This window comes from Callionymus lyra, chromosome 3 (genome assembly GCF_982586985.1).
Source record: "Callionymus lyra chromosome 3, fCalLyr1.hap1.1, whole genome shotgun sequence".
Lineage (NCBI taxonomy): Eukaryota > Metazoa > Chordata > Actinopteri > Syngnathiformes > Callionymidae > Callionymus > Callionymus lyra.
Window position 1 is genome coordinate 10409193 of NC_141820.1, and position 27631 is coordinate 10436823.

Genomic DNA, 27631 nt, shown 5'->3' on the forward strand with positions numbered 1-27631 from the left:
AATAGTTTGTACTCAAATAATCTAATCTTATGAATACATCTCTTTAGATAGCTACACAAAAAGCTAAAGAGACAGAATAACTTGTTGAACTGTTGGAAAAAGTATGCTCGTAATGTTGTTTTGAAGTTAGCATTCCAGGATGTGCATCACAATTCTTTGTAACGGAAATTTGGCTGCTGGAGACACATTGTCTTTTATGTCCATTAAGTGTTGTAACTTACAAGATAAACCTTGACCTGAACTGCAACCACCTTGTTTTTATGTCTCTCTGATGACCGTTTAAAAAAAAAAAGGGATGCCTTTGTTGTTTTTGTCTTCTAGAATATGACAGACACATAGCAGGAGCTGTAACGGCAGGGAAAACCATGGCGTCACCGTACCTGGAACCTAACCTCAACCACACACTCCTCGGAGGCTCCAAGTCACGCCTGAGCGGGGGCGGGTCGGACCGAACCATCGGGAGCTCCGTGGACAGGGTTCTTAAGGTCTTCCATCATTTCGAGACGAACACGGAACAGAGCAGCTGGTCCTCCAACATCAGATATGGGGACGCGACCGACGTCAGAGTAAGTCGTGAACCTTTAACGTGAACGCTTATCTAGATGTGAGTCAAAATGAAATAATATTTTAGATGAGGGGTGTATTGGCAAGAATCGGGTGGTTACGTTTATGTATCACAATACAGGGGCAGCGATACTATATACTGCGTTACTATAGGAACAAGGATATATTTGTAGTATTGTCAAGTACTTGACTCTGGTGTTGCAGGATTTCCAGACTACATGACTCTTCACAAAGTTGTAACTGCTTTCATATAAAAAAAATATGTCCAAACATCAACTTTAAAACCTGCCGGGGTCGACTGTATCCTCTCGTCCTCAGTCATCCAAAGAATTTACAGACCACATGACTCTTCATGAAGTCATAACTGCTTTCATTTGTTTTGAAACCAAAATATGTCCAAACATCAACTTTAAAACCTGCCGGGAGTCGACTGTATCCTCTCATCCTCAGTCATCGCTGGAATGTCACCGTTTTTAAATGTTCATCTAGCCTCGGAGGACGTAATGACTGCCATCTAGTGGCCAGAACAAAAACAACAATAAATGCTCTAAATATTAGAATGTTAATTGTAATTAAAAATATGGAATTATCAATACAAGTAATAAACGATTTATTCTTGCGTCAAAATATTATTTGAAAGCAAAATAAATGTAGTCGATAAAGTGCTTTTTTAATATCAATAATGCAGAGAGAACTTATATTGCAATATGTAAGTGTATAGATATTTTCTTAAACTCCTAATAACATTTTTTTTGTGTTTTCAGGGGATCATCCAGAAGATACTGGACATCCATAAGGTGCGTTGGACCTCCTGCTTCGGCCTGCGTCTCACAAACAGCCAATCCAGAGACAAGGTCCACTGGCTTCATCCGGATCTGGGAGTTTCTCACATCAGAGAGATGTACGAACAGACGAGACCAATCGAGGAGTGGAGGCAAGTGTGAACCCACGACTATAATCTTAAATAAAAATCTTTCATTAGCCACTGCTCAATTTGAATCGATGATTTAACGCGATGTTTATTGTGTTTTTGAAACACACTATGTTACAGCTGTAAAAGAGATTTATTCAAACTTTTGAGAAACAATACGAGCCCATCTGCTGAGCAGCGTCCAGAGTGTGGTTGCTGTGCTCTGGCAGTTTGAATGTTGATGTACTGGACGGCTATATATTCACCGTGGGGCTCCTGATGCTAATGCTTTTGTAGGCTGTGGAAATAAAAGAAGAAAGCGAACTTGATGACTCCTTTTGTCAGTCAAGTCAATAGCCATGTGTCTATTCTTCATTGCCCCTCAAACTATTATATATGTTATATATATATTATACTTTATCTTTCTGTCTGTCTGTCCTTCCTTTGTATTGTTTGTGCTGCTGTGGGATAAGAAAGAAAGACAATTGGCCCTTTATATTATGTAAACTCAATCGTACAACTATGATTTTTGTTTTATTATTCTTGAATGTTTAATCAATATCAGTTATCTTCGTATTACTCCTCCTTTACCGTGTACTCGTATCAAATTCCTTTACTTTAACATAAGTTTAACTCGGGGGGCCACTGTTTTTAGAGTGACTGTCATCTGGAGCCATCAAGCTAAAAATAATGGAGTGAAAAAAAAAAAGATAATGGGAAAACTCAACTAATAAAATAACCAAATACAAAAAAATCGAATAAAATTAAGTTAATATGGCAAATTTATTTTTGGGTAATGGTACAGTATAAATAAATCTAATATAAAACAACTTCTATTCCATATATATTTATATATCTACCATATTCGAGTTAATCATAAAATGATCATGAATATTACTTAAACAGAGGACAAGGGTCTTAAATATACATATATAGATTTAAAATGGACCAGTTTCTATGTGATCTTCACCTCACAGGGGCCACATAAGTGCAGTCGAACTTTGCCCAGGTTTGGTTTAACTCCTACCCGTAATAATTGTTGACATCCATGATCTCTGTTTCCTATCTTATGTCTTACTGACATCAATATTAATCAATCAATACACTTTGAGTCGACCAGTCAATGGGCCACATATATAATGACTTGGCAGGTTTGACCTCTTTGAGCATCTAATTTGAATCTTAATTTTTATATTGTGTATTTTCAGGTATGAGTTGAGGATACGTTACCTTCCAAAAGGCTTTGTGCAGCAGTTTACAGAAGACAAGCCGACACTCAACTACTTCTATCATCAGGTACTAAAAGATATACTTGTACTCGTTGGATTCGTTGCTTTATATTTTGCTCATTTTCTTGTTTTTCCAGGTCAAAAATGACTACATGGCAGAAATGGGAGATCATGTGGAACAAGATGTGGCTCTTAAACTTGGCTGTCTAGAAATCAGGTATTTTAATTAAATTATACTTATTCTATGTATTTTAATGATTTATCTGGAGTTGCTTATAATGAAATTCGAACAAAAAAGCCGGTTGTTCATGTCCTAGTTATCCCACATACAAACTATGTTTATAAATATGAATTAAATACACATTTAAACCTCTCTAGTGGGAAGAAAACAAAGCTCTCCATGTCTTATTTTTGCTTGCATTGCAGGAGATTTTTCAAAGAGATGAGGGGGAACGCCCTGGATAAAAAATCCAACTATGAACTACTGGAGTAAGTATTTCTTCATGCGCTCGACTCACTAATGAGGATTCAAACCCTTTTTTTAAAATCTTTATCTGGGTATAAAGTGTGTTCTTTCCTGCTGGTGTGTATCCCAGAAACACGATTAACAAAATCCTCACAGCTGTCAGGAACACGGCGTAGAGATCTATGGCAGATTTTGGAAGATAGAAATTCCACTAATTGCTGTCTGCGGCGACCTTTAGCCGTCCTGCTGCGGAGACTTGTTAACGCTGGTAAATAACTCGTCAAAGATGGTGAAACCTTCGGAGACGTCGGTTGAATGATGTTTCAAGGACCGTAACTGGTTTAAATTGAAACAAAAACTGTAAAATATTAGTGCTCAAGTGTAATACTTTTCCTATTAACATTATTAACAATAACAGTGAATCTATATTCACATTTAAATGTAATTTAATAACAGTATTTTTAAACGTTTATCAACCATATTTTTTATTGTCTTTTTGTTGCATGTTTAAGAAGGTCGGTCTGTTATACACAAATATTAATCTAAATATTTTAAAAAAGTATTAATGTTCCTGTTTAAGCAGAAGGCTATATTAAGACATAAATTCATTTGTAATGCTTACGTATTTGTTTTTTTCCAGTCTTTTTTTAAATTATAATCAAAACATTTTTTCCTATCAAATACAAAACAAAACCGATTTTTTTGCGCTTTTTTTGCAGTGAATGTTTTCATCTTTTCAAGGCAAATTTGAAGCGTTATGACTTTATCTTTAAAATCTCATAGAAAAACATTGATTTTATTGTGATATGAATTGGTTTTAATGTTACTGAACAAACGAATGAAAACAGGACAATGAAAAATTATATATATATTAAATTAATAGCAATTAGATTATTCCCCTTAATTGTTCAGCCCTAATACAAATGACATATTCCTAGTTTTTTTTTTTTTTTACACAAATTACAATCCCTCCCTCAAATTGGAAAAACTAAACTAAACGGAGCAAAGCATTAGATGGACGTGGATAAAATCTAAATAAATATAACATACCAATACACATGTTTATAATAAAAGCATAATACATCAATATAGTGAATAAAATATACTTTATTATATACATAGTAACATCAAATCTTCTTCAAATATAATTTTTATAAAAGTTGCTTTTTGTTTTTCTCTTTCGTGGCAAATCAAACCTTCTCTAAAGGTAGATGTTTGATTAGATCCTTTAATCAATGTGTAAAAGCTTTTCATTAATATGGATTAAACCTCCTTGTCAATAATGCTGTGAATGCTACAACCTTTTAAAGTGTCTTGTCAGACAAGTTTTGGTGTTTAATGTCATATGAATCACATCAATTTCAATCCCGATGATCAGGGAAAAGTTCATATATAGTTAAATATATATAAATATTCATCACGATCCGAGTGAATTAATGCATTATTTAGTCGTTTTTAATTCGGTTTCCCAGCTACTCCCCGGTGTGTCCGAGCGAAAATCCTCCTGCTGTTGTGAAACAAAGCGTCAGCTTAACAAGCTCTGGCTCCGACACAGTGCGACTGTAATGAGCGGCCCCGAGATCAGACCCAGTCTTTCTGTCGGCCCCGTCAGCCTAACGAGCGATTCAATTAGCTGTGAGGAATGTCAGCAGTCACGACGCGGCTTCTTCCTGCTTCCTCACTAGTGATTCCAGCTGGGATGCATTTTTCAACGGTTTCTATCTTATCAATCATTGCCCATAATATTCACTTGTAGTTTGAAAAAAACAAGTCATCGAGAGCAATTCCAGTGACGTCAATTTTCTGCAACAGCTTTAACAGGATTTACTGTAGTACGTTGTAAATATTAATTTAAAATACAACAAGAAATAAATGAATCACGTTAAATCCTTTTCAATCCGGTGCTGAACTATGTTGTATAATTGTCTGTTTTAATTTTGTTTTTATTTTGAATTTACTATTCGGTATGCAATTCTATTTTTCTTTATTTAATTTTATTTAATTTCTACTTTACAACTCATTGCATAGTATTAGGAACACAACATTTGATAGAAAAATCTGAAATTAGTTACATTAATTGATACATAAATTGATTTTAATATAATTAAAAAAAAGAATAACTTAACTCTTTACTGTAAAAATTAAAACCTGTTATAACAAAGCACTACACAAAACATATCTGGATTGGAAAATATACAAAACAATACAACATCTAATTATTAATCACACAAATTAGATTAAAAAATCTGAGTAAAAATATTTTTCTATATTCCATTAGTGTATTTTTTAATAAATGCAAAAAAGAGACGAAAAGTGAAAGGCGCTTTCGCCCCCTACTGTAGAGTTCTTTTTCCTTTTATTTTTTTTAATGACAGCCTGCTTTTGTAATTGAATTTTGTTGAACTGTTGATGTGAATTTGTATAGAAAAAAAAATAGTTCAGCCCTGGTTTGTAGTGTGACACGCTATATATAAGATGTCGGTAATGAAAGCTGAGGTATGTTTGGATGATCAATAAGGATGATAATTTTATTTTTACACAATAATATGCTTTATTTAAAGTGAATCGTTGTGATTTTCTGCCTGTTAAAGGGTTCAATTCACAGTATATTGCCATCAACCAAAGCCACACCTTATAACTGATGCTATTGCTGCACATTCTCCTTCGAAGTATGAATCATGTGAATGTTACTCTTTCTTAAGGAAGCAAATGTTTCCAGTGTTGTTGGTAACCAGTTAATGTTGTCTGCTGGCTGCTGATTTCCTGATGGTCGACAAAAAAATGTTCCTTCACGATCAGATAAATACAAAAATGCTTTGAATTTACATTCCACCGTCTAATTGGTAACCCCCCGCCCCCCCGTCTCCCCTTCCACCCCCCTCTCCCCCCTCTCCCCCCTCTCCCACTCTCTATTCAGGAAAGATGTTGGTTTACGAAGATTTTTCCCCAAAGAGCTGCTGGATTCTGTTAAGGTGAGTGTTTTTGGCCAAAGTCGTCTCGTGTCCTTCAGTGGAAAGTATAAATAAAATATTGTAAGACTTGAATATCATAAGTAAGGGGGTGTGTATTGGAAAGAATCTGGCGATTTCATGTGTATCACGATACAGGAACAATGGAATTATGACGCGGTAGTAACAAGGATATATGTGTAGTATTGTCGAGTACTTGACTCTGGTGTTGCAGAATGTACAGACCACATGACTCTTGATGAAGTCGTAACTGATTTCATTTGTTTTGAAACCAAAATATGTCCAAACATCAGCTTTAAAAGCCGCTGGAGTCACTGTATCCTCTCGTCCTCAGTCATACCCAGAATTTACAGACCACATGACTCTTGACGAAGTCGTAACTGATTTCATTTGTTTTGAAACCAAAATATGTCCAAACATCAGCTTTAAAAGCCGCTGGAGTCACTGTATCCTCTCGTCCTCAGTCATACCCAGAATTTACGGACCACATGACTCTCGACGAAGTCGTAACTGATTTCATTTGTTTTGAAACCAAAATATGTCCAAACATCAGCTTTAAAAGCCGCTGGAGTCGACTGTATCCTCTCATTCCCAGTCATGACTCTTGACGAAGTCGTAGCTGCTTTCATTTGTTTTGAAACCAAAATATGTCCAAAAATCAGCTTTAAAAGCCGCTGGAGTCGACTGTATCCTCTCGTCCTCAGTCATCGCTGGGGATTGCATTGTTCCTTTAGCTGTGAAGGATGTAATAAATGCTGCCATCTAGCGCTTGGAATGTTAATTTTTCAACACAAAAATAAACAAACATCGCGAATATTTGCATGTTAATAGTTAATGGGGAAAAAAAGAAATGGAATTTATTTTATTTTACGCACTTTATTGAACTAATCCAATAGAAGCAGAACTGTTTGGATAAAAATAATAAATAAATAAAATAAAAATAAAGATTTTAAAACCCCCTTGAAAAAAAAAACAACAACAAAAAAACGAAAAAGTGCTGTTGTAATATCTATACAGTATCATGGAAGAAAAGTATTGCGATATATTGATATTTCTAACACCTCTAACCTTGAGCTAGAAGAAGAAGCAGAGAATAGTTTAGCGAGCGTGTGCTTGTATAATGGTCGGTGTCAGTATCTGAAAAATTTACGGCACGCGTTGTCAGACGGCAGGATCCTACCCTCTTTGTGTGCGTCTGCGAGTGTGTGCGAGTGTGTGTTTAGAAAGGGGGCCCCCATCTCTATCGCTGCAGACAGATGCTCCGCAGAAAGGCATCGCAACTGCCTACGTGTGTGACCCCTGAGGTCGCGCTGGAACCCACTTGCCTTTTCACACAATGAGGAGGGAGGAGGGGACGTGTCAAAGTGTCCCACCTTCTGTGGTCCCCCCTTCTGTCTTCTGTGACAAGTCCTTCTGCTTCCCCCCCATCATCACCGCCGCACATCTCACCACTTTACCTCTCGCGGTTTCTGGCTTCTTCAATGTTCTCGTACGACGGTGGGATTAAAGTGGTAGTTCAACCAAAATTTAACTAGTTTTCTACTCATGTCGACTAAGGGTTGGGATTATTTTCAGAGTAATCTGTTCCTTTTTAGGAGTTATAGACAAAAATGTTTCTTCATTTTAATGTAGCGACTGGAGCTCAGTTGTCTTGGTCTTTATCTTTGTCCCAAAAACCTTTAAAAACATCCAAATACCTCCAAACTGGTCGTCTGTAACGTCTATCTTGTTTTAAAGCCTCGATATGAGTAAGTAAGTAAGTAAGTAAGTAAGTAATATTTATTTATATTGTGCTTTTCCAGACCAGGGTCACAAAGCGCTTAAACAATCAAAACAATAATCAAAAAAGTATATACTTTAAAGATCATGATAATACTGAGAACAACACAGGAGTTCCAGAAAATCAAGGAAAAGCCTGAACAAATAGAAACGTCTTAAGATGTTTCTTAAGACATCTTATTATCTTAATAATATCTTAATTATGAGGAATTGTTTGGAAAAAAATGACAGTAAGATTTCATCGCTGGGAGCTTGTGCGAGTGTTTCCTGTCTGTGTAGCATGTTAGCATTTTAGCTTCTGCTGTAAACGAGCTTAAACAAAGACTTGTTTAATTTTATTTTTCCAAACAATTCCTCATGTCGAAGCTTCAATACAAGATGGATGTCACAGACGAGCAGTATGGAGGTATTTGGATGTTTTTTTTCGGTGAGGAAGATGAAGATTAATGAGCTCCTTACGAGGCCCTCGTACCAACATACTCCCAAAAGGAACAGATTACTCTGAATATAATCCAAACCCTTACTCGACATAAGTGTGCGTAAAAAATGAGTGAAATTTGAATTTTGGTAAACTATCACTTTAAGATAAGAGACATTCCCTTTTTACACAGTGAGGACATTTTTGACATGTTGGAAATGTTCACAGTTAAACAAATAGTAAAGGGATTAAACATTATTTAATTTAAGATAATACATATTCACTGCACATATTAGAGGAGTAACAATAATTGTATTATTATCATTGTAATAAATGATTACATCATAAAATAATTATAATGTTATTAAATAAAAATAATAATATAATAGAAATGTGACATGTTTTTAGTTTTAAATACCTATTAAAAAACCTAAATATGTTCAGAGCCTTGAATAAGCAAAGAAAAAAACACTTTTGCATCAACTTCTCCTTCATGTGTGCTTGTTAGCATTTAGTGTCAAACCACATCAAAACACAATCTATATATATTTGATTTTGATATTGTCTTTTCATTCTTTTAAGGCTCAATTGATCTTAATTATCTTATATATTTTTTTCTCCTTCACCAAACAAGCTCCAGTTTCACTCTTATTGTTGACATTTATAATCTCATTTTAAACATTGGCATCTTCATAGGTCATCATATCAACAAGTACATTCATCTACTCTGATTTTGAGACACTGTTCCGTGATTTAAAGCCCGGTAAAAAAAACGTATTTACAACATCTGTCTGGACTTCCATGGAGCAGTCGTCCAAGGATCAGGATCCAGTGGATCTGCATCCGTGTATGTGTGTGTGTGTGTGTGTGTGTGTGAGCACAGCTGCCATGTTTGCTCGTCAGTCTCTGCGCTGAAAAGAGTGGTGGTCATTTAATGGGATTATTCTCTCTCTATTGAGTCGGTCCTGAACCCACACTCGCTCCCGAGCAGATGGTGACGGCAGTAAATAGTGAGCGATGTTCCTGTGGTCGACCCTCCTTCAGAGATCACAGTCTGATCGTTAATATTGATGACGGCAGCAGATTGAGCTGCTCTGACCTTTTTTTTTTATTTGATAACATGATGTGGCTTTGATGTTTCAGTGTGTCGTGATGAATGTCATGATAATAACTTGGATTTCACTTTGAGATATGATCTGTTTAGTGAAGATTTGAGATCAATTTTATAGTTTGTTGTTGTTATCATTTTCAGCAGATCTTTTAATATGGGTCACAAACCTGCCATTTGTGGAGCCATGATAAGAAACTGACACCGATAATTAATATATATGGAATAACATCAATTCAAGAGTGAAGTAAAAGTTGTGATCAGTCAAATAGAAAAGTATGAGTAAGCGGCAGAATGAATAGAAGCAGTTTTTTCCTCCGATCATTTTCAATCTATAAAAAACATCTTGTTTGATCAGTTAAAAAAAGTTAAATTACATTTCAATTTTTTTTCACAACAATTTTGATTATAGTTGAAAATGGTTTGATTATAGTTGAAAATTGTTTGATTATAGTTGAAAATAGTTTGATTATAGTTGAAAATTGTTTGATTATAGTTGAAAATGGTTTGATTATAGTTGAAAATTGTTGGATTAAAGTTGAAAATTCTTTGATTATAGTTGAAAATCGTTTGATTAAAGTTGAAAATTGTTTGATTTTAGTTGAAAATTGTTTGATTATAGTTGAAAATTGTTTGATTATAGTTGGAAATTGTTTGATTATAGTTGGAAATTGTTTGATTATAGTTGGAAATTGTTCGATTATAGTTGGAAATTGTTTGATTACAGTTGAAAATAATTTGAGAGTTTGTCTTCTCTATCATATAAAGTGTCAAAAATAGTTTCACTACTATAATAAATAACAATAACTTAAATCAAGTTCTTATTATTTGGCTCTTTTGCTTCAGCAACGTTCCTGCTATAGTTCAAGAACATATTGACACAAACATGTCGACTAAAAGACTATTTACGTTTTTCTTATTAATCTCACACTATATTTGCTCCTTCTTTTTTGAGTCCTTTTTCACAAAAAAGCAGCTGAATAATACATGTGCTAAAACTTTTTCCTGCTAATACCAAACGGAAACTGTGAAGAAATGTTCTGTTCGTCCGGGAGTTTAATCTGATCTTGATTTTAATCTATATATACGGAGGGTTATTTATAGCCTAGGATTGTCTGTGGAGGGAGCGTGTCTGTCTGGGTTAATGTGGATTTTCACTCTGCGGCCTTAGAACGTGACACTCTGGATTACTGAAGTTGCTTACAGCGTTTTCACGTTATAGATCTCAAGATGAAGCTTAACAGATCAGAGCTCTCATCAGCGATTGCTTTCAGGTTTGCATCAGACATGTGATGAAGTGTAGAAGGGATTGTCTTGGCCTGGAAACTCCAAACGCTTTGACAGGCTTACATTTAGCAATTTCTTCGTAAAGTGTGATTAACGTTTGCCCGGAAATAAAAAGTCGAACTGAAAGACAGCTAAGCCTGAGAGGAGGCTCGGATAATCCAGATTATACCCTTTAAAATATTGGTCTGTTGTCCGATGCAGAGCAAAGGAATTACAAACACATGGGAAATATGTCAATGTTTGTTTGTCTATAAACGATAAAACACACTTTTTTTTATACTCCATGTAAACACTTACAGAAATCCACAAATATATTCGTAGTTTAATCATAGAAAAGAAGATATTATTTAGATATATGGATATATGGATACTTTATTGATTCCCCAGACGAATGAAATCCTGTAGAATATTCAAAGAATTCTGTCTGGAGCTCATTTTAAATTGTATGGCATAAAATATTAACAATTATTCTCACTCTTCTAGTCACCAATATTAAAAAAATGTGGATCTTGGAGAGAAAGCAAACTTTCCTTCCTTGTAAACTTTCATCTTTCCGTCATAGAATCAGACACAGAAAATTTAAGTCTCTTTTTGTAACATCAACACGGAAATAAAAACATAATTTTCAATGGATATTCCAAAAACACTAAAGACATGTAATATAAGATAAGATTTTCCCCTTATGGGGAAATTTGGTTTGGAAAGACTAGTAGGAAATACTACACACAGTATTCCTTTATTAAAATATATATATATATATATATATATATGCAATAAAATAATGATTATAAAATATATTTAAAAAATGTAATTTAAAAATGAAAACAATGAAAAGACAAAAGGGTAGTATACAATAAATATAAGTAATGTAATTAAGCAAATATATATCAATATACAGTAGAAGTACAACATAGTACAAAAGTACTGAAGTGAAGTGTTAAAACATTAAAATAAAACATTAAAATAAAAATGTATTATTTTTACTCAATAGCCTGACAGTGGGCAGGAAGCTGAAAGACGAGTCGCTCCATCACATTGTTGTCGACCCTCACTTCTGAATTCAGGACTTTCTCAACAGAACTTTGTGAAACACCTTCGTGTCTCTCGTCCTTCAGGCGAAGACTCTCCGAAAACTGATCCAGCAGACGTTCAAGCAAGTGGCCAATCTGAACGACGAGCAGTGCATCCTCAAGTTCCTGGAGACGCTCGCTCCCATCTCCCGCTACGACAAGGAGTGCTTCAAGTGTGCCCTGGGGGTGAGAGTTTTTGTCATGTCGCCCCCTATCGGTGGTACTAACCCCTCCGTCTGGCTACAGTCCAGCTGGGTGATCCAGGTCGAGCTGGCGATCGGGCCGGAGGAAGGAATCAGCTACCTGACCGACAAGGGTGCCACGGTAAGGCCGAAGGTTTCACTCTTTAACGTGGAGATGTTGTTATAAATAAACTTGTATTTATCGATTTATTTTTTTCCAGCCCACACATCTCGCCAACTTCAACAAGATCCAGTCCATCCAGTACTCGGCTGTGGAGGAGAAGGACAGAAAAGGGATCCTGCAGCTGAACGTAGCAGGAGCCCCCGAGGTACAGTCCATGATGTTATTGGGTTTTATATATATATTTTTATTTATTTTTTACCAGTTATTTATTTTTTATTTTTTTATAATTAATTTTATAAATTTCTATTTTAAACCATTTAATTTTTTTTTATTAAATAATTTTGTGCAATTAATTGAATATTGTCAAAATATATTTATTTTTTAAACATAGTACTTACTTTTATTTTTGAGTCTCTAGTCTCTATAAGTAAAACATGTTAAATATATATATTTTATAATGACAGCCTTTTTAATTTACACATTATTCAATTCAATTAATTAAAATGTTCAGTGGGTTAAAAAATAAAATTCAATTATAATGTTTCGACATTTTACATATTGAATTCAACCGTTCAATATTCATAAGTCACTGATAGACGTCTATACTATTATTGTTTAAAAATGGTCACAAATGCGTCGTACGGCTTGGAAAAGCGAATCATACATTTGTAAACGGTGTTACGCCTTCTTTACTCTAACAAGATATTATTAACTGAAGTTACGCATTTGTAAAGTGAGTTACATAATTGTTAAGTGAGTTACACATTTGTAAACTGAGTTACATGTTTGTAAACTGAGTAATACATTTGTAAAGCAAGTTACGCATTTGTAAAGCGAGTTATGCATTTGTAAAATGAGTTACATATTTGTAAACTGAGTTACATGTTTTTAAACTGAGTAAAGCATTTGTAAAGCGAGTTACATATTTGTAAAGCGAGTTACATATTTGTAAAATGAGTTACATATTTGTAAAATGAGTTACATATTTGTAAAATGAGTTGCACATTTGTAAAATGAGTTGCATATTTGTAAACTAAGTTCCATGTTTTTAAACTGAGTAAAGCATTTGTAAAGCAAGTTAGACATTTGTAAATTGAGTTACACATTTGTAAAGCGAGTTACATGTTTGTAAAGCGAGTTACATATTTGTAAAATGAGTTACATACTGTATTTGTAAAATGAGTTACATGTTTTTAAACTGAGTAAAGCATTTGTAAAGCAAGTTACGCATTTGTAAAGCGAGTTACATATTTGTAAAGCGAGTTACATATTTGTAAAGCGAGTTACATATTTGTAAAATGAGTTGCATATTTGTAAAATGAGTTGCATATTTGTAAAATGAGTTGCATATTTGTAAACTGAGTTACATGTTTTTAAACTGAGTAAAGCATTTGTAAAGCAAGTTAGACATTTGTAAATTGAGTTACACATTTGTAAATTGGGTTGCGCAGTTGTAACTCTAGTTATGCATTTTAAATGGAGTAGGCACATTTTTTAATTCAGTTAAGCATTTAAAATTGAACCACTCTGTAAATAATAAGTTGTGCAACTGTAAATCGAGGTTCACATTAACAACCAGAGTTGCGCGTTCAAAGCGTTTATCGCATTTGTGGCCGAACAATAGTGCGTCATCATGACATTTGAGATTTTTTTTTAAACAAAACTGAAACTATTTAAACATTTTTAATCATTTATTTGAAGAAGATGTGGAGAAACGTAAATGATTTCGAGTCAAGTAGGACTTGTTAAATCTATTCATTAATAGATAAAATCTGACGTAAGAAAACGACCTCTTGATCGTTCTGTAGCCTCTTCACTGAGAAGCGTCTCATGTTATTGAAGTGGCAGATGGAGGCACCAGCGAAGAATCAACCCTGACACCGTGACACCGTGACTCAGAATGGTTCTTTGTAACTGGACCCTGTGTTTGTGTGTTTACAGCCTCTCACAGTCACAACAGCCTCGCTGACCATGGCAGAGAACTTGGCCGACTTGATTGATGGCTACTGTCGACTCGTCTCCATGGAAACCCACTCGTTCATCGTCAGAGTTCAAAAAGGTTCCTTTGACAAAAGACTTGAAGTGTTTGCTTGTATTTATTCGTCCACAGAAATACATAAAGACTTATTTACTTATTTTTATTTAAATAATAATCTAGTGTGACATGATGATGATGATTTTATAGAAATGTTTTGACATAATATTGAAAATATACTTTACAATTAAATATTTAAAAATACACTTAAAGAATGGATGCTGAGAGACAAATGTTATTGTCCACTTTAGTCATCAGATTATATTCTTGTAAATGACGTGTCACGTGTCTAACTATGATGCATTTTTCATCCTCTAGAGGGCGAGAGAGCGCTGCCTTCTCTTCCAAAGTAAGTTTCGTTTTTGTCGTTTGAGGAACTGACGTCAGTTAAAATAGTTAGATAACAACACATTGAAATCTTTTCAATATATTATGTGGGATTAATTAAAATAAATGAATTAATATATATAAAAAAGGTGTACCTGTAACTCTCGTGGTTATTAAGAATAATTTATGTTGTATGACAAACTGGTAGAATTTTAGTTAGTAAGCAGGGAACAAGGGAACAATGGATAATAACAAGTTTGACTTTTTTAAGATCTTTTTTTTTTTTTTAAATAAAACCTTTGACATTACCTACTACAACCACAGCAATCAATGCCTCAATCCAAAGTAATTTAAATTAATTAAAAAAAACCATAAACAAGGTTGAAATAAGGTGATAAAATAAAATGATTCATAAATAAAAAACAACTACAAATAACAAGTGCACAGCACAACTCTATTGCGATACAATATTTGAAATACAATTCTCCAAATTAACATATTTTTAGAAAGCCATACAATATGTTCCATATATTCTTTAATTTGTCATGTTAATGTTTAATACAAATTGCCACGTTAAAGTGAATTCCTCTAAGACGGTGAGAAATTCTGCGAAAAGATCAATACTCTTTAGCTTCAAGTAATATATTCATTAATGTTGAAGTCACTAAATCATCAGGATATACTATATATTAAAAATACAAAGTTGTGTATTTAGTGGAACAGCTTTATTAACATCAATACTTCTTCTTTGTCACTTTTAAAACCTTCTTCCAGAAACAAAAAGAAAACAAGCCTATAAATCCCATAGAAAGTGAAATAATGACCCCTTATTTTTATTACATTTTTTAGGTACTGAGTTGTATATTTTAATGACGTGAGTTCAGGAAAAAAAACGTATTTAAAAAAAAATTGACTGAACACTTAAATTCTCTTGTGTTTCTATGAAACTATGAAGAGAACTTGAATTCAGTGACACATGAAAAATCCATTTTTTCTTTTTTATTAAAGTACTTTAGTGTGTTTAGTTCCGCCTTAAAAATCCTTTCGTTGCATTTCTACCAACTCCAAACAACCACCCTGTCATTTACACATGATTGACAGTGACAGTGACAGTGACATTGAAGTGTCATGATAAAGGCTTGTAGGTTATTCAAGCCTTTATCATGACACTTGACCTTTTAAGTATATATTTTATTGAGTATTGTTTTGATTGATTAAGCGTTTTGTGACCCTGGTCTGGAAAAGCTCTCTGTAAATAAAATTAATTACTTACTTAGGTGAAAAACAAATTGTGTCACCTGACCTCCATCTGGTTCCATCTCTTCTTCTTCTTTTTATTCTTCTTCTTCTTCTTCTACTTCTACTTCTTCTTCTTCTTCTTCTTCTTCTCTCTGCACAAATAAGGAGATTTGCGGAGGAGCCAAATATTTTCCACTTGGGGTTTTCAGACGGCAGTGTCGAGGAGTCTCCTCCTCCTTCTCTTTACTCTACCACCAGCTCTCTTTTTTTTCCTCCCAACATTTCTTCTCCTTCTTTCAGCCTGTTGTGGTCAGGGCTTTAAAGAGAGTAGTAAGACTCAGCTGACTCAGAGAGGGGCAAGAGAGAGAGAGAGAGAGAGAGAGAGGGGGGGTAATTGAAAACGTAAGACTTCATTTACTGGATTTTAGTTGATCTCCAGCAGTCTTGATGTGGAGACACTTTTATCTCGGTGAGATCATCAGGATTTGGGTTTTTTTCTTCTATCGTTCTCGTCTGACTGAAAATCACTTTTGTTTTCCTCACAGATTGTCCAACAATGAGAAGAAGTTGGAGGCAGTTCGGAGCGGAGTGAGAACCATTTCAGTTTCAGGTAAGAAAAACTCAGACAAATCTAACTTATTTTCAAATCTGTTTCTTCACTTATTTATTTTACTTTACATTTTATCACTTCGTCTCCATCACTGCGTCTCTTATCTTTTGCTTTGTGTTTAACTTTCAATCTTTATTTTCTTCTCTTCACGCTTGTGCGTCCTCTCTTCTGATTGGCTGAAGACATGGTGACATCGCCACCTCCGAAGCCAAACAAGGAGCGACGTTTCCTCCTTCCCTTTGTCTTCTGTTCCGATTCACCTCCCAATGGTATATCCAGAGGAAAAATGATGCACGTGTTTAGTAACTCGCCGTTATATCTGTGGTGGAACCTAGAACTGACACGATGGGTTTCATCGAAACTATTCCATCCTACTACTTTGGTCTAATAATCACATATGCATGTTTGTCTTAAGATTTATCTATTGAACATGAATTATAACTTTTAATAAATGCACAAGTGGGTCAGTTTTGCGTCTCTGTGCCAGTGGCAGCAAACGATGTAATACACAAAATAAAAGTAAAAATTGTATAGTTAAAATAAATAAATAAATCATAATAATTAGACAAATATAACTAGTTAAAATAAGAATAGAAAAGCATTACAACCAATACAATATTATGTTGAGTATAAAAGTATTTACTGTAAAAATAGGCGGGACTTGTATCGGTTTCCCGCGAAACTGAGCGACATCAGAGAGGAGCCGCCAGCGTGTCGCGATATCACCAAATAAATAATAAATCCCACCTCCTTGCACACGCACACATAACACTTTATAAATGACCTAACGCTAACAACTTAGCTCGTTAGCATATTGCGAAGGTGGACAGGTTTACACTTGTTTGGAAGTGTGTCACGATCTTATAAGAAATAACTGAGACGAGATGAAAATTACTGAAAATATGTTGCTTTATCAAAGGAGGTTGAAAGAGACGAGTGACTGGATCACTGGTGTTTGACTAGATCATAAGTTAGTGTTTCTTCCGTGTATATACTGAGACAAGTCAGTGCGCCGGCAAGACACGTCGCCATAGCAACCGAGCCTAGCAAGCTGCAGTTCACAGACAGACGGAGACGTAAACGACAACGAGACATAGAAGTACAAATTGACAAATTTACAGAACGTGACACTGATTGGTCAAAGTGCGCATTTAAGAAATGCTTGATTTATACAATAAAAAATGATAAATTATCGCACATTTTTTCGATATGCATATCGCACGTGCCGATATCGCGATATCGATATTTTTTCGATATATCGATCAACCTTAGTCTGTTTGAAAATATTGCTTTTTCAGAAAATTTATCTCTTTACTGTCCAGAAACATTTTTGAATAAAAAAATCCCAGGTTTAATTTAAATGAAGAGGAACTAACTAAAACATGTCGACTATTAATTAAAGTTTTCAATCATTTGTTCCCATTATTTTTTCTCCAAATCCTATGTCCACCAAATCTATGTATATCTTAGGATCACTATCAGCAGTGACAGAAGAATTATGCAAAAAAATAGTTTTCTCAGTAGGAGATAAGGTAAGGTAAAACTTTATTAAACTAAATTGTTTAATGTAGATGTGGTTAGAAGCACGGCCATCTGTGAGAGACTTGAATAAGAGAATCAAGAAGATTTACTATTTACTGTTAACATCTAAACATTTCGGAAGAGTCGGTCGCGGAGATGCTCGGTGAGTTTGTCTCGGTAAACAAGTGGACCGGCCAGTCTTCGTCTCGTCAGACCAGCTGCTGCCAGAACCAGGACAGCTTGAAAAATGGTTCATAAATCTGGGCAGCAGCTGCTTTGTTGTTGACACTCGAAATGATGATCTGAAAAGTTTCCACCGAGTGACTCCAAATGTGACACTAACGTCAGAGCCCACGTTGCACTCAGACCAGATCAGAGTTGTTTTGTACACATGGTTTGGATTTCCAAGGATGTGGAGGCGCCTTGGAAAGATGCTACGTTAATGTGAGCATGTTGTCCTTTTTGTCTATATCTACAAAGGTCACTCGGGTCAGCTTGGTTCTCCAGATCTTCTTGGACTCAAATTGGCCATGAATTGCTCAGTGTCTGGACTAAGATGTTTTTTCCTTTTAGCCTCATTTGTTCTAGCTAGCATGAATATGCTCATTTTTCGGAACCTGTCGCAACCAGCCAATAAATTACTCTAACAACCTTTTAAGTCCATGCAAGCATGTTGAAGAGACGAGAAAAAAATGAAAACTAAATAACATGGCCTTTTCATTTTTCTCTAAAATATATTTTGCGGTTCTCCAAGTTAAAATGGTGTCAACAATTACACAGAGACTTCTATTTAGATTAGATTAGAGAGACTTTATTAATTCCTGTGGAGATCTCCTTCGGGAAATTGGCCTTCCAGTTCACAGCAGACGATAGTTTCATAAAAAACAAGAACAAAGTGCAAATAAAAATAACAAAGGGCAAAGGATTAAAAAGTGCAAATATAAAGAACATATATCAAAGGAAATAACGCAAAGAAAAGGATACAAAGATTATTACAGAATACAATAGCATAATACTTTTACTCCACTCCTGCCTCCAAACTCAGAATTAAACCATCTAATAGCACGAGGAATGAATGAGTCCCTGTGTCTATTAGTGTTGCATAATGGGAGGTGCATTCGTGCTCCATCTGCTTCTCTGTTCACTGATGACAGTGGATAGATGGATGGATGGATGGATGGATGGATGGATGGAGCAGACAATAGAAGTTAAAGCAAGTTTCATAAAAACAAGAAGTATATAACAGTATGGATAGACCAACTTTATTCATCCCTCTGGAGGTTTTCTTCGGGAAAATTGAGTTTCCAGTTAGGAAGTAGACATCAGTTGACATCATAATGGCAAAAACAAAGTGCAAGGGATGACAAATTGCAAGTCAAAACAGCATGGATCAAAATAAGAACATAGATCAAAAGGAAATGACACAAACAAAAGGATACAAAGATTAACATAGAATAGAATAACATCATACTTTCACTCCACTCCTGCCCCAATGGGTTATTCAGCCTAATAGCACAAGTAATGAATTAGTCCCTGAGTCTATTAGTGTTGCATAACTGATGTCAAGATTATCAGGATAGGTCAAGCCTAACAAAAATAAAAAGGCGACATCAGACTCATACTTTCTGTTCCAGGCAGTTAAATAGTAAATATACATTTTAATTCAACCGCTGACCTCGATTGTTACAATATTTTGGCTCAATGTGTGATTGGGTTTGTCCTAAAACTACTGGAAATGTATGGGTTTTCAAGTAATTTTTGAATCAGGATTAAAAAAAAAACATTATCATGGATACAACAAGTGAATTAGCTTCAGCAGCGAATCGATGCCATTTATTTATTTTTTTAGTAGGAAAGCCTTTCAAGAGGAAAAGTTTGAGGCGGAAGATCAGGTTTCCATTGTGGTTTTGAAAAACTCAGGGTTAAACCCCATTAAATCAATGAATGAATAAATTCTGAGAGGTTTCCTTTAGAAGCAGGTTTCGGTCTTAATCTGTAATAAAGTGGTCGTAAAGATTTTGCAGCGTGATTAACGATTTATTTTACGTTCTTTTTCTTCTCTCCCGACACTAACTTTCACTGCATCTCAACTCCAGATCGAGCTCCGAACAACTCACTGTTTTAAAAACCCACCACTGGAATGTCAGACCGCAGCCTCCGTCGCTCAAACTTTAACACAAATATTTGCAGCTCCACAAAGATCTGAATTTTTCGTTTGAATTGTAAACCAGAATTCCTTTTTATTAATGTTGTTTTGTTTCTCAAACCGCTGTCTCCGCACGCTATTGTCATCACTGCATATGTGGGGAATGTTTTGGGACTAACTTGCTCTGAAGGGGCTTCACAGATGTTCCCACGACTGACACAATGCTTCAAGACCTCCTGTGCAATAACCTCCTCTCTCTCTCTCTCCTTCTCTCTCTCCCTCTCTCTCTCCTCCTCTCTCTCCTTCTCTCTCTCCTTCTCTCTCTCTGTTGCTCCTTCTATTGTCTCCTCTGCCTGCATGCTCTCCTGGACCTGCAGAAGATCTTAGTGGGGATGGTAAATCAATCTCACTTATCGGATTACAAACTTGTGTGCATGCTTCCCTAGATGTGTGTGTCTGTGTGTGTTGTTGACCTGATGCTGCTTTACTATAATAATAAAGTGCACATTTAGTTTTGAACACTCTCTGTGGTTGATAAGGCTTTAAAAATATATGTATTTTTTTTAGAGCTTTTAAGTGGAAAAAGAGGGGAAAACCTTTATTGCATCAATATTTTTTTTTATTCACGGTGTAAGCATTAGTTAGTCAATTACTTCTTACAAATATGTAGTATTTTATATGGTATATATATATATATATAAATATATAAACGGTATATGATGATGTCATGCACTACATTAATGAAAGTAAGTATGTCGGTGTCATCGGATTATTGAATGATTGAATCTAACATTTATTATGTTAAAATGAATTTAAAGAAATTAACAATTGAATATACATATAGATATATATTTTTAACAATTAATTCTTTACATGTATTGAAAGTAAGTAAGTAAGTAATATTTATTTATATATAGCGCTTTTCCAGACCAGGGTCACAAAGCGCTTTAACAATCAAAACAATACTCAAAAAAGTATGGTTGAATTAGTTTTTATTGAATAATAAAACTCGAACTTTTGTATATTATATATTATTAAATTAAAATTAAAAATGTGTTCCAAAATGATTTGATGGTTTTACACCTGGATTTTGGTTTTCTAATTCAAATATTTAAAAAAAAGAAATACATATTCGAAATTCAATATTTATTCAATTCTATATACAATATTTGTATAATAGTGTAAACTTAAATATAGTAAATTTATTTTTAAAATATTTATGTGTAAAATAATGTGATCATTTTGAACATTTGCAAAACTTTTGAATTCAATTATTTAAAAAAACAACAACAATTCAACCCTTTTAATAGAGAAATTATTTAATATTTTATTATAATTATTCAAAAATATCAAATGATTAATGAAACCAAACAACATTTTAATTTTTTTTTTTTTAAGTTTAAGTTTCACGTTTTGAAATTTTAAATTCTACCATTTTATTTTCTGACACTGACATACTTCCATATAAATCCCCATCAATCAACCATAACACGTGTAACTAATGATAGACACTCACACGTGTTCAGTTCCTCTAGTTTGTCAAGAAGATGTTGCAGTTTTGGTTCCAGTTCATTAACGATCTTCTCTCGTTACACTTCAGCCAAATATAACTCATCAAAAGCAGCCATTCAGCTGAAACGTTGCAACTCCTTTTCTTTTTGGATCGAAATCCTTTGAAGGTCAAGCTTTTTTTTTTTTTTTTTTCATCAGCGCAGAACACGTTAAAGGTCTGCGTCTGCAGGTTTATTCATGTCGGCGAAGATGTTTTATACATTTAAGGTTATGTTCTCCGAGAGCCGAACAAGCCACACGAGCGCAGATGTTTAACTTTCACCCCGAACAGCTGAGTCTGCACGCTGATTTTATTTTAAACACCACCATCTGGCCAGGATAGACTTGGCTCATCCTTCACCACTTTTTTTTTTTTTCTTCCCTCTCTCTCTCTCCTGCTCGAGTCCGATTTATTCGCCAAGTTACCGCTGACATGGATTTAAATCACTGCAGAGATTTGCTTCTTTGTCTTCCACAAAAGTGTTTTTCCACTCGTGCATCGTCACAGTGAGTCCCTGCGACCCAGCTGCTCGCCTTTAGATACGCACAACACATGCTCTGATGACACACCAGGCCAAGTGTGTGTGTGTGTGTGTGTAAGTGTGAGTGTGTGTGTAGTTCAGTAGGTAGTGCTAAGTGCAGCGGAAACGCTCAATAGAAAAGACCATCAAGCGGTCGTAGATCTTCTCCTAGTTAGTTCCGTAGATCTGGACGCACGGCTCGTAGTCCAGAAAAGCCACTTCCTGGTTTCTGTTCTTTGATTTAATTATAGTGTGTGTTTCTAATTCTGCAGAGACCGACGACTACGCCGAGATAGTTGATGAAGACGACGCTTACACCATGCCCTCCAGTGAGTCCCGTTCTTTTCCTTTTATTCTTAAAAAAAATGCAATGAAGGTTGTTTTGATTGTTACAGTTCAAATCTATAACATTTCTGTCATTTAAACGTGTGTTCAGTGTGTTTGCAGTGTGTGTCAAATACAATTTGACAGATTTATGCTAACTTGAACAAATTTAAACTTTCTTAAAATAAAAATTTGGCAGATTTTTGAGTTCATTATGTATTATTATTAGTTATTATTTATTATTAGAAGACATGTAACACAAATAAACGTGACGGTGTGTATCACGAAAATGAAAAACTAAACACATTTCTAAGTAAAATACTTATTTATTACTGTGTTTGGCTTCAATTCAAAATCATTCATTTACCACTTCCGATTAGGAGAATATTATAAGAAGTATTACTGTCTGTGTCTCTTTACTCATAACTTGAGAACACAAACTTGTACCATTAACTGTTTATATCTGAGGTCCATTAATGCCAACATTAAACCAAAAATATATATTTTTTAATTTTTTACTGATAAAAATATATAAACCTAAATAAACAAATGTGTAAAAATGTACAATAATTATTGATAAATAATAGTATGAAGAACAAAATATGATCAAACCCTTAATGTGGCATTTGTTTCAAGGCCACTTGGAAAGAAAAAGTAATTCATATTATTCCTGTTTTATTGATTTTTTAAGATGGTATTTTCTCTGAAGTAACATTAATCTGTGACACTTCAAGACGCTCTTGTCTGTCAAGTTTACTCAACAATTGTATCTGTAAACTAGTGAAAATGAGTGAAACACAAACTAAATGAATTATTTATATCCGAGGGTCGATCCTTGAATATAATGCTCACGTTGAACAGATCCGTGGTGCAAAAAAGTTTGGGTTAAATAAAGCTTTTTCGAGAAAATATATCCATTTTATTCATAGAAATATACTTTAAAAACGTCTAATAAGTGTTAAAGATAAGGGTTTGTAAAACGATTTCCTTTTAAAGATCGATTAAACCCAAAAAACGAACATAAAGTGTTGAATATCTGCGGAAAAAAGGATCCAGTTTGTGACTCGGTCACACGTGGTCACTTCAGACCCGATTCCTCGGCCTTATATAAAGCGTTGGCTGCAGGTCCGACTGCGCCGCTCGTCCAACAACGTCAGCAAACATCTGTAAATCTTTAAAACCGTATCCAGTTTCTTTTATATCAAAAACCGGTGGAGATCCTGCCGGCGTGGCTGTGGTCTCTCTCCTCTATCTCTCCCCTGTCATTTAAATACATTTGTCCGGCTTGACTTCTACTATTTTCGTCTGCTCTCCTTCTTCCTCTGCCTCCATTTTTTTTCTCCTCCTGCTAGAGTTTTTGTGTCGGTGTCACGGCGCCTCCTGAATGTGTAAATATTTAACAGAAGCAGACGCACACACACACACACACCACAGTTCTGGAACTTCCTTCTTAAAGAGGTCAAAAAACCATACAGTGTGTTTCCTCCGGAGTCTCCGGAACGTAACTTCCTGGCAGCCGCTGGAAGTTGTTTAGATCTTAAACATATTCGCCTTCTTCGTTTGTGTTGAATCCTAAATGTTTGCGGAGACAATCACTCGAGGCAACGGATTTGTGGGTCCGTCCCGGGATGGAAAACAGATGTGAAATGTTTTATTGTTTGTGGGGATATTGAGTCCGGAATATTCTCAATTTTATTTAATCCACGTCAGGAAAGTAATTAAAGCTTCCTCATAGTGTACAAGTACATGAAATGGAGTGTATTCTAGTGTGGAAATGAAGTTGAATTGATCAACATTTATTTATTAATCTAAAAATTAGAAATACTAAGATAATTTATTCTTTATAGGTTAATTAATATTGAAGTATGATTTGCTATGAAAAGTTTAATTCCCCTAAAATTAGATTTTTGAGTCTTTAACAATAATTTTACTTGTACAAGGAGAGAAAATACAGAACATTCATGCTTTTTTTAGATTTTTCTCTGAAGCAAGAACTGTTTCGGTTGCATCTTTAAACTCTATCAAGTTATTGATTATCAACGACACAAGAACAAAGGTTACAACCCGGAACTAGGTTGTGTTTTAGACAAAGATTGAGAATGGTTAAATATATATACTGTCCTGATATATATACATGTGATAATAGACTCTAGATCAGTAATTCCTTTCATCAAGGACCAATAATGACAATATTCTGGACCATATTTGGTTATTTCATTTGCTGTCAGCAAATGAAATACTTCGCTAAAGATATTTTCTTAAACATATGCAGGGACCAAAACTTTATACAAAATGTATTTACAAATAAACCTCCATTACATTGTACACCTGAATATTAGACATTTTTCCTATAATTTTCAAAATAACGTTTATATCTTTAGTAATTGTCTTGTTTCTTTACTCTAGAGTCTTCCTTATGAAACACAAAATATAAACCAATACTGTGAAGACACTAACTATTCCAAAAAGTGTAACCAAAAAGTTTTACCAGTGTAAAACTATCTTTTCTAAAAGTTTCCTGGACTTCCAGGTCCCACTGAGGGCACACATGGAGAAACTGGGTCATAAGAGCAGTGAAGCACATTTATCTGTATAAAGTTTCCAGGGTTTTTCAACTATTTTGATCTGAGCAGCTGCTTGACTCTGCTTTTTTTCATCTTTCTTCCTCTTTTTCCCCCTTCCGCAATCCCAGTGAGCTATGGAATAGTTGAAGGTAAAACTCCTTGACTTCTTCATGCTTCTGCACTGCAGTGATTGTCCTGCTTGGTTCTGTAGGAGATGAAACATGTTCCGTGCTGCTCTGTGTGGAAAGAATTTGCAGGGAAACGTCTGGAAATTGACTAAACTCAAGTTTTGACTATAAAAGTCTGAAATCAATTTTAAGCGCTTTTCTTCAGCAAGTCTTCTCTACTGTTGTGTTGTGTTGAAAATATGTTGTTGTTTTTCTATGTTAATCTCATATTGTCCTTTACGTCAGTTAAAAGTATGTATATCTGTATTCTTATGAAATTATACACTTTGTCGTAGATGTTTACAAAATGTGTTTTATTCAGTCGTAGTTTTTTCAAATACAATCATTTTTCAACTATAATCAAACAATTTTTAACCTTATTCAAAAGGTTTTTGTTTTCAACTACAATCGAACAATTTTCAACTATAATCAAACAATTTTAAACTTTAATCAAACAATTTGTAACGATAATCAAACAATTTTCAACTATAATCAAACTATTTTCAACTATAATCAAACTATTTTCAACTATAATCAAACTATTTTCTACTATAATAAAACAATTTTCAACTTTAATCAAACAATTTGTAACGATAATCAAACTATTTTCAACTATAATCAAACTATTTTCAACTATAATCAAACTATTTTCTACTATAATAAAACAATTTTCAACTTTAATCAAACAATTTGTAACGATAATCAAACTATTTTCAACTATAATCAAACTATTTTCAACTTTAATCAAACTATTTTCAACTATAATCAAACAATTTTCAACTATAATCAAACTATTTTCAACTATAATCAAACTATTTTCAACTATAATCAAACTATTTTCAACTATAATCAAACTATTTTCAACTTTAATCAAACTATTTGTAACGATAATCAAACTATTTTCAACTATAATCAAACTATTTTCAACTATAATCAAACTATTTTCAACTATAATCAAACTATTTTCAACTATAATCAAACTATTTTCAACTATAATCTAACAATTTTCAACTGTTATCTAATAATTTTCAACCTCAATTTGCAATCAAACATTTTCTAGAAAAAATGTATCAATTTTCATCAATTATCAAACAATTTACAGCTTCAATTTTAAGCTGATGAAACAATGTGTTTTTTGAAAAGCAGGAAGGAAAATGTTGGTAGTATTTTTGCTTAAGAATAATTTTAACTCAAAAATATTTCTGGGAAACGATTCTATTTTTTTTTTGTCATCATGTGTCTTCATGTGACGAACATGAACTTATTGACTTTGTTTTGTCATAATTCCGTCTCAGCTCGGGACTACGAGATCCAGAGAGACCGGATCGAGTTGGGTCGCTGCATCGGAGAGGGTCAGTTCGGAGACGTGCATCAGGGCGTCTACAACATCCCTGTAGGTGCAAACACAAGCGTTTCAAAGAGCTCAAATAGAAACCAAGTTTAAAGTCTTCTGTCTCGTCCTTCACCAGGACAAACAATCCTCACCCGTCGCCATCAAAACCTGCAAGAACTGCACGTCGGACAGCGTCAGAGAAAAGTTCCTCCAGGAAGCATGTAAGACCCTAAGGAAGCCACGACCTTTGAACTTTGACCTTTACCTCTTAACACGTTGTTCCTCCTAGTGACCATGCGTCAGTTCGACCATCCTCACATCGTCAAGCTGATCGGGGTGATCACGGAGAACCCCGTGTGGATCATCATGGAGCTCTGCACCCTCGGAGAGGTGACTTGTTTTCAGCTTTGATTGAGTTTGAACTTTCATTTAAAAGTGCTTGCTCTGTAATCTCACTTTCATTTCCTCTTCCCGTGTGAAGCTGCGCTCCTTCCTCCAAGTGAGGAAGTACAGTCTGGACCTGGCCAGTCTCATCTTGTACTCTCACCAGCTCAGCATGGCTCTAGCTTACCTGGAGGGGAAACGCTTCGTCCACAGGTGTGTGAGGGGCCGTGAGCCTCGTCTTTGTCTGTTTTCTTTTGTTTTTAACTACACAAATGTTGAGTCGATCAGTAGAGAATCTTAAAAAACACACAGAGCACTAGAATCGAGCGAGAGTGAGTTTTTCCTGCACCACAGAGAGTGATAAATCTTTATGTGAGTCGAGGATCCAGATGGTCACTTAAAACACCAGCAAAATCTATTTCAATCTCATCTTGGCCTTTAGATTGTAATAAAAACTTACAAATATTATTATAAACCAATCGTTTAACTCGAATCCTCTTCATTTTGCCTGCAATCCTGGTATAGATTATATTATATTATATATATATATATATATATGTATTATATTGTACAATTTTAAACTTTAATTCAACAATTTTTCAACTGTATTTAAACATTTTCAACTATAACTAAACAATTTTTAAGTTTTATCAAACAATTCCAACTATAATCAAACAATTTTCAACTATAATCAAACAATTTTTAATTTTTTTTCCAAACAATTCCAACTGTTACCAAACAATTTTCAACTTTAACTAAACCATTTTCAAATTTAATTAAACAATTTTCAACTTTACCAAACA

At 34.5% G+C, this 27631-nt stretch overlaps 1 protein-coding gene across 8 annotated transcripts in view; it reads left to right on the plus strand.

Moving 5' to 3' along the window:
* The window catches only part of LOC148083263 (focal adhesion kinase 1-like), a 58977-nt gene that overhangs the window by 22472 nt on the left and 8874 nt on the right, over positions 1 to 27631 (plus strand). For 3 of the 8 annotated variants that reach the window (XM_087786426.1, XM_087786424.1, XM_087786423.1), the window contains 20 exons: positions 322 to 566; positions 1329 to 1498; positions 2683 to 2770; positions 2841 to 2920; positions 3130 to 3192; positions 6087 to 6141; positions 11846 to 11986; positions 12047 to 12124; positions 12204 to 12311; positions 14048 to 14165; positions 14460 to 14490; positions 16253 to 16317; positions 16500 to 16586; positions 20362 to 20379; positions 22329 to 22385; positions 25073 to 25093; positions 26407 to 26504; positions 26581 to 26665; positions 26734 to 26834; positions 26926 to 27041. In XM_087786426.1, coding sequence (XP_087642552.1) covers positions 366 to 566; positions 1329 to 1498; positions 2683 to 2770; positions 2841 to 2920; positions 3130 to 3192; positions 6087 to 6141; positions 11846 to 11986; positions 12047 to 12124; positions 12204 to 12311; positions 14048 to 14165; positions 14460 to 14490; positions 16253 to 16317; positions 16500 to 16586; positions 20362 to 20379; positions 22329 to 22385; positions 25073 to 25093; positions 26407 to 26504; positions 26581 to 26665; positions 26734 to 26834; positions 26926 to 27041 — 1781 coding nt within the window. In that variant the 5' untranslated portion in view covers positions 322 to 365. The remainder of the gene's footprint in view (positions 1 to 321; positions 567 to 1328; positions 1499 to 2682; positions 2771 to 2840; positions 2921 to 3129; positions 3193 to 6086; positions 6142 to 11845; positions 11987 to 12046; positions 12125 to 12203; positions 12312 to 14047; positions 14166 to 14459; positions 14491 to 16252; positions 16318 to 16499; positions 16587 to 20361; positions 20380 to 22328; positions 22386 to 25072; positions 25094 to 26406; positions 26505 to 26580; positions 26666 to 26733; positions 26835 to 26925; positions 27042 to 27631) is intronic. The other 5 variants (XM_087786425.1, XM_087786431.1, XM_087786429.1 and 2 more) reach the window with 5 other exon arrangements.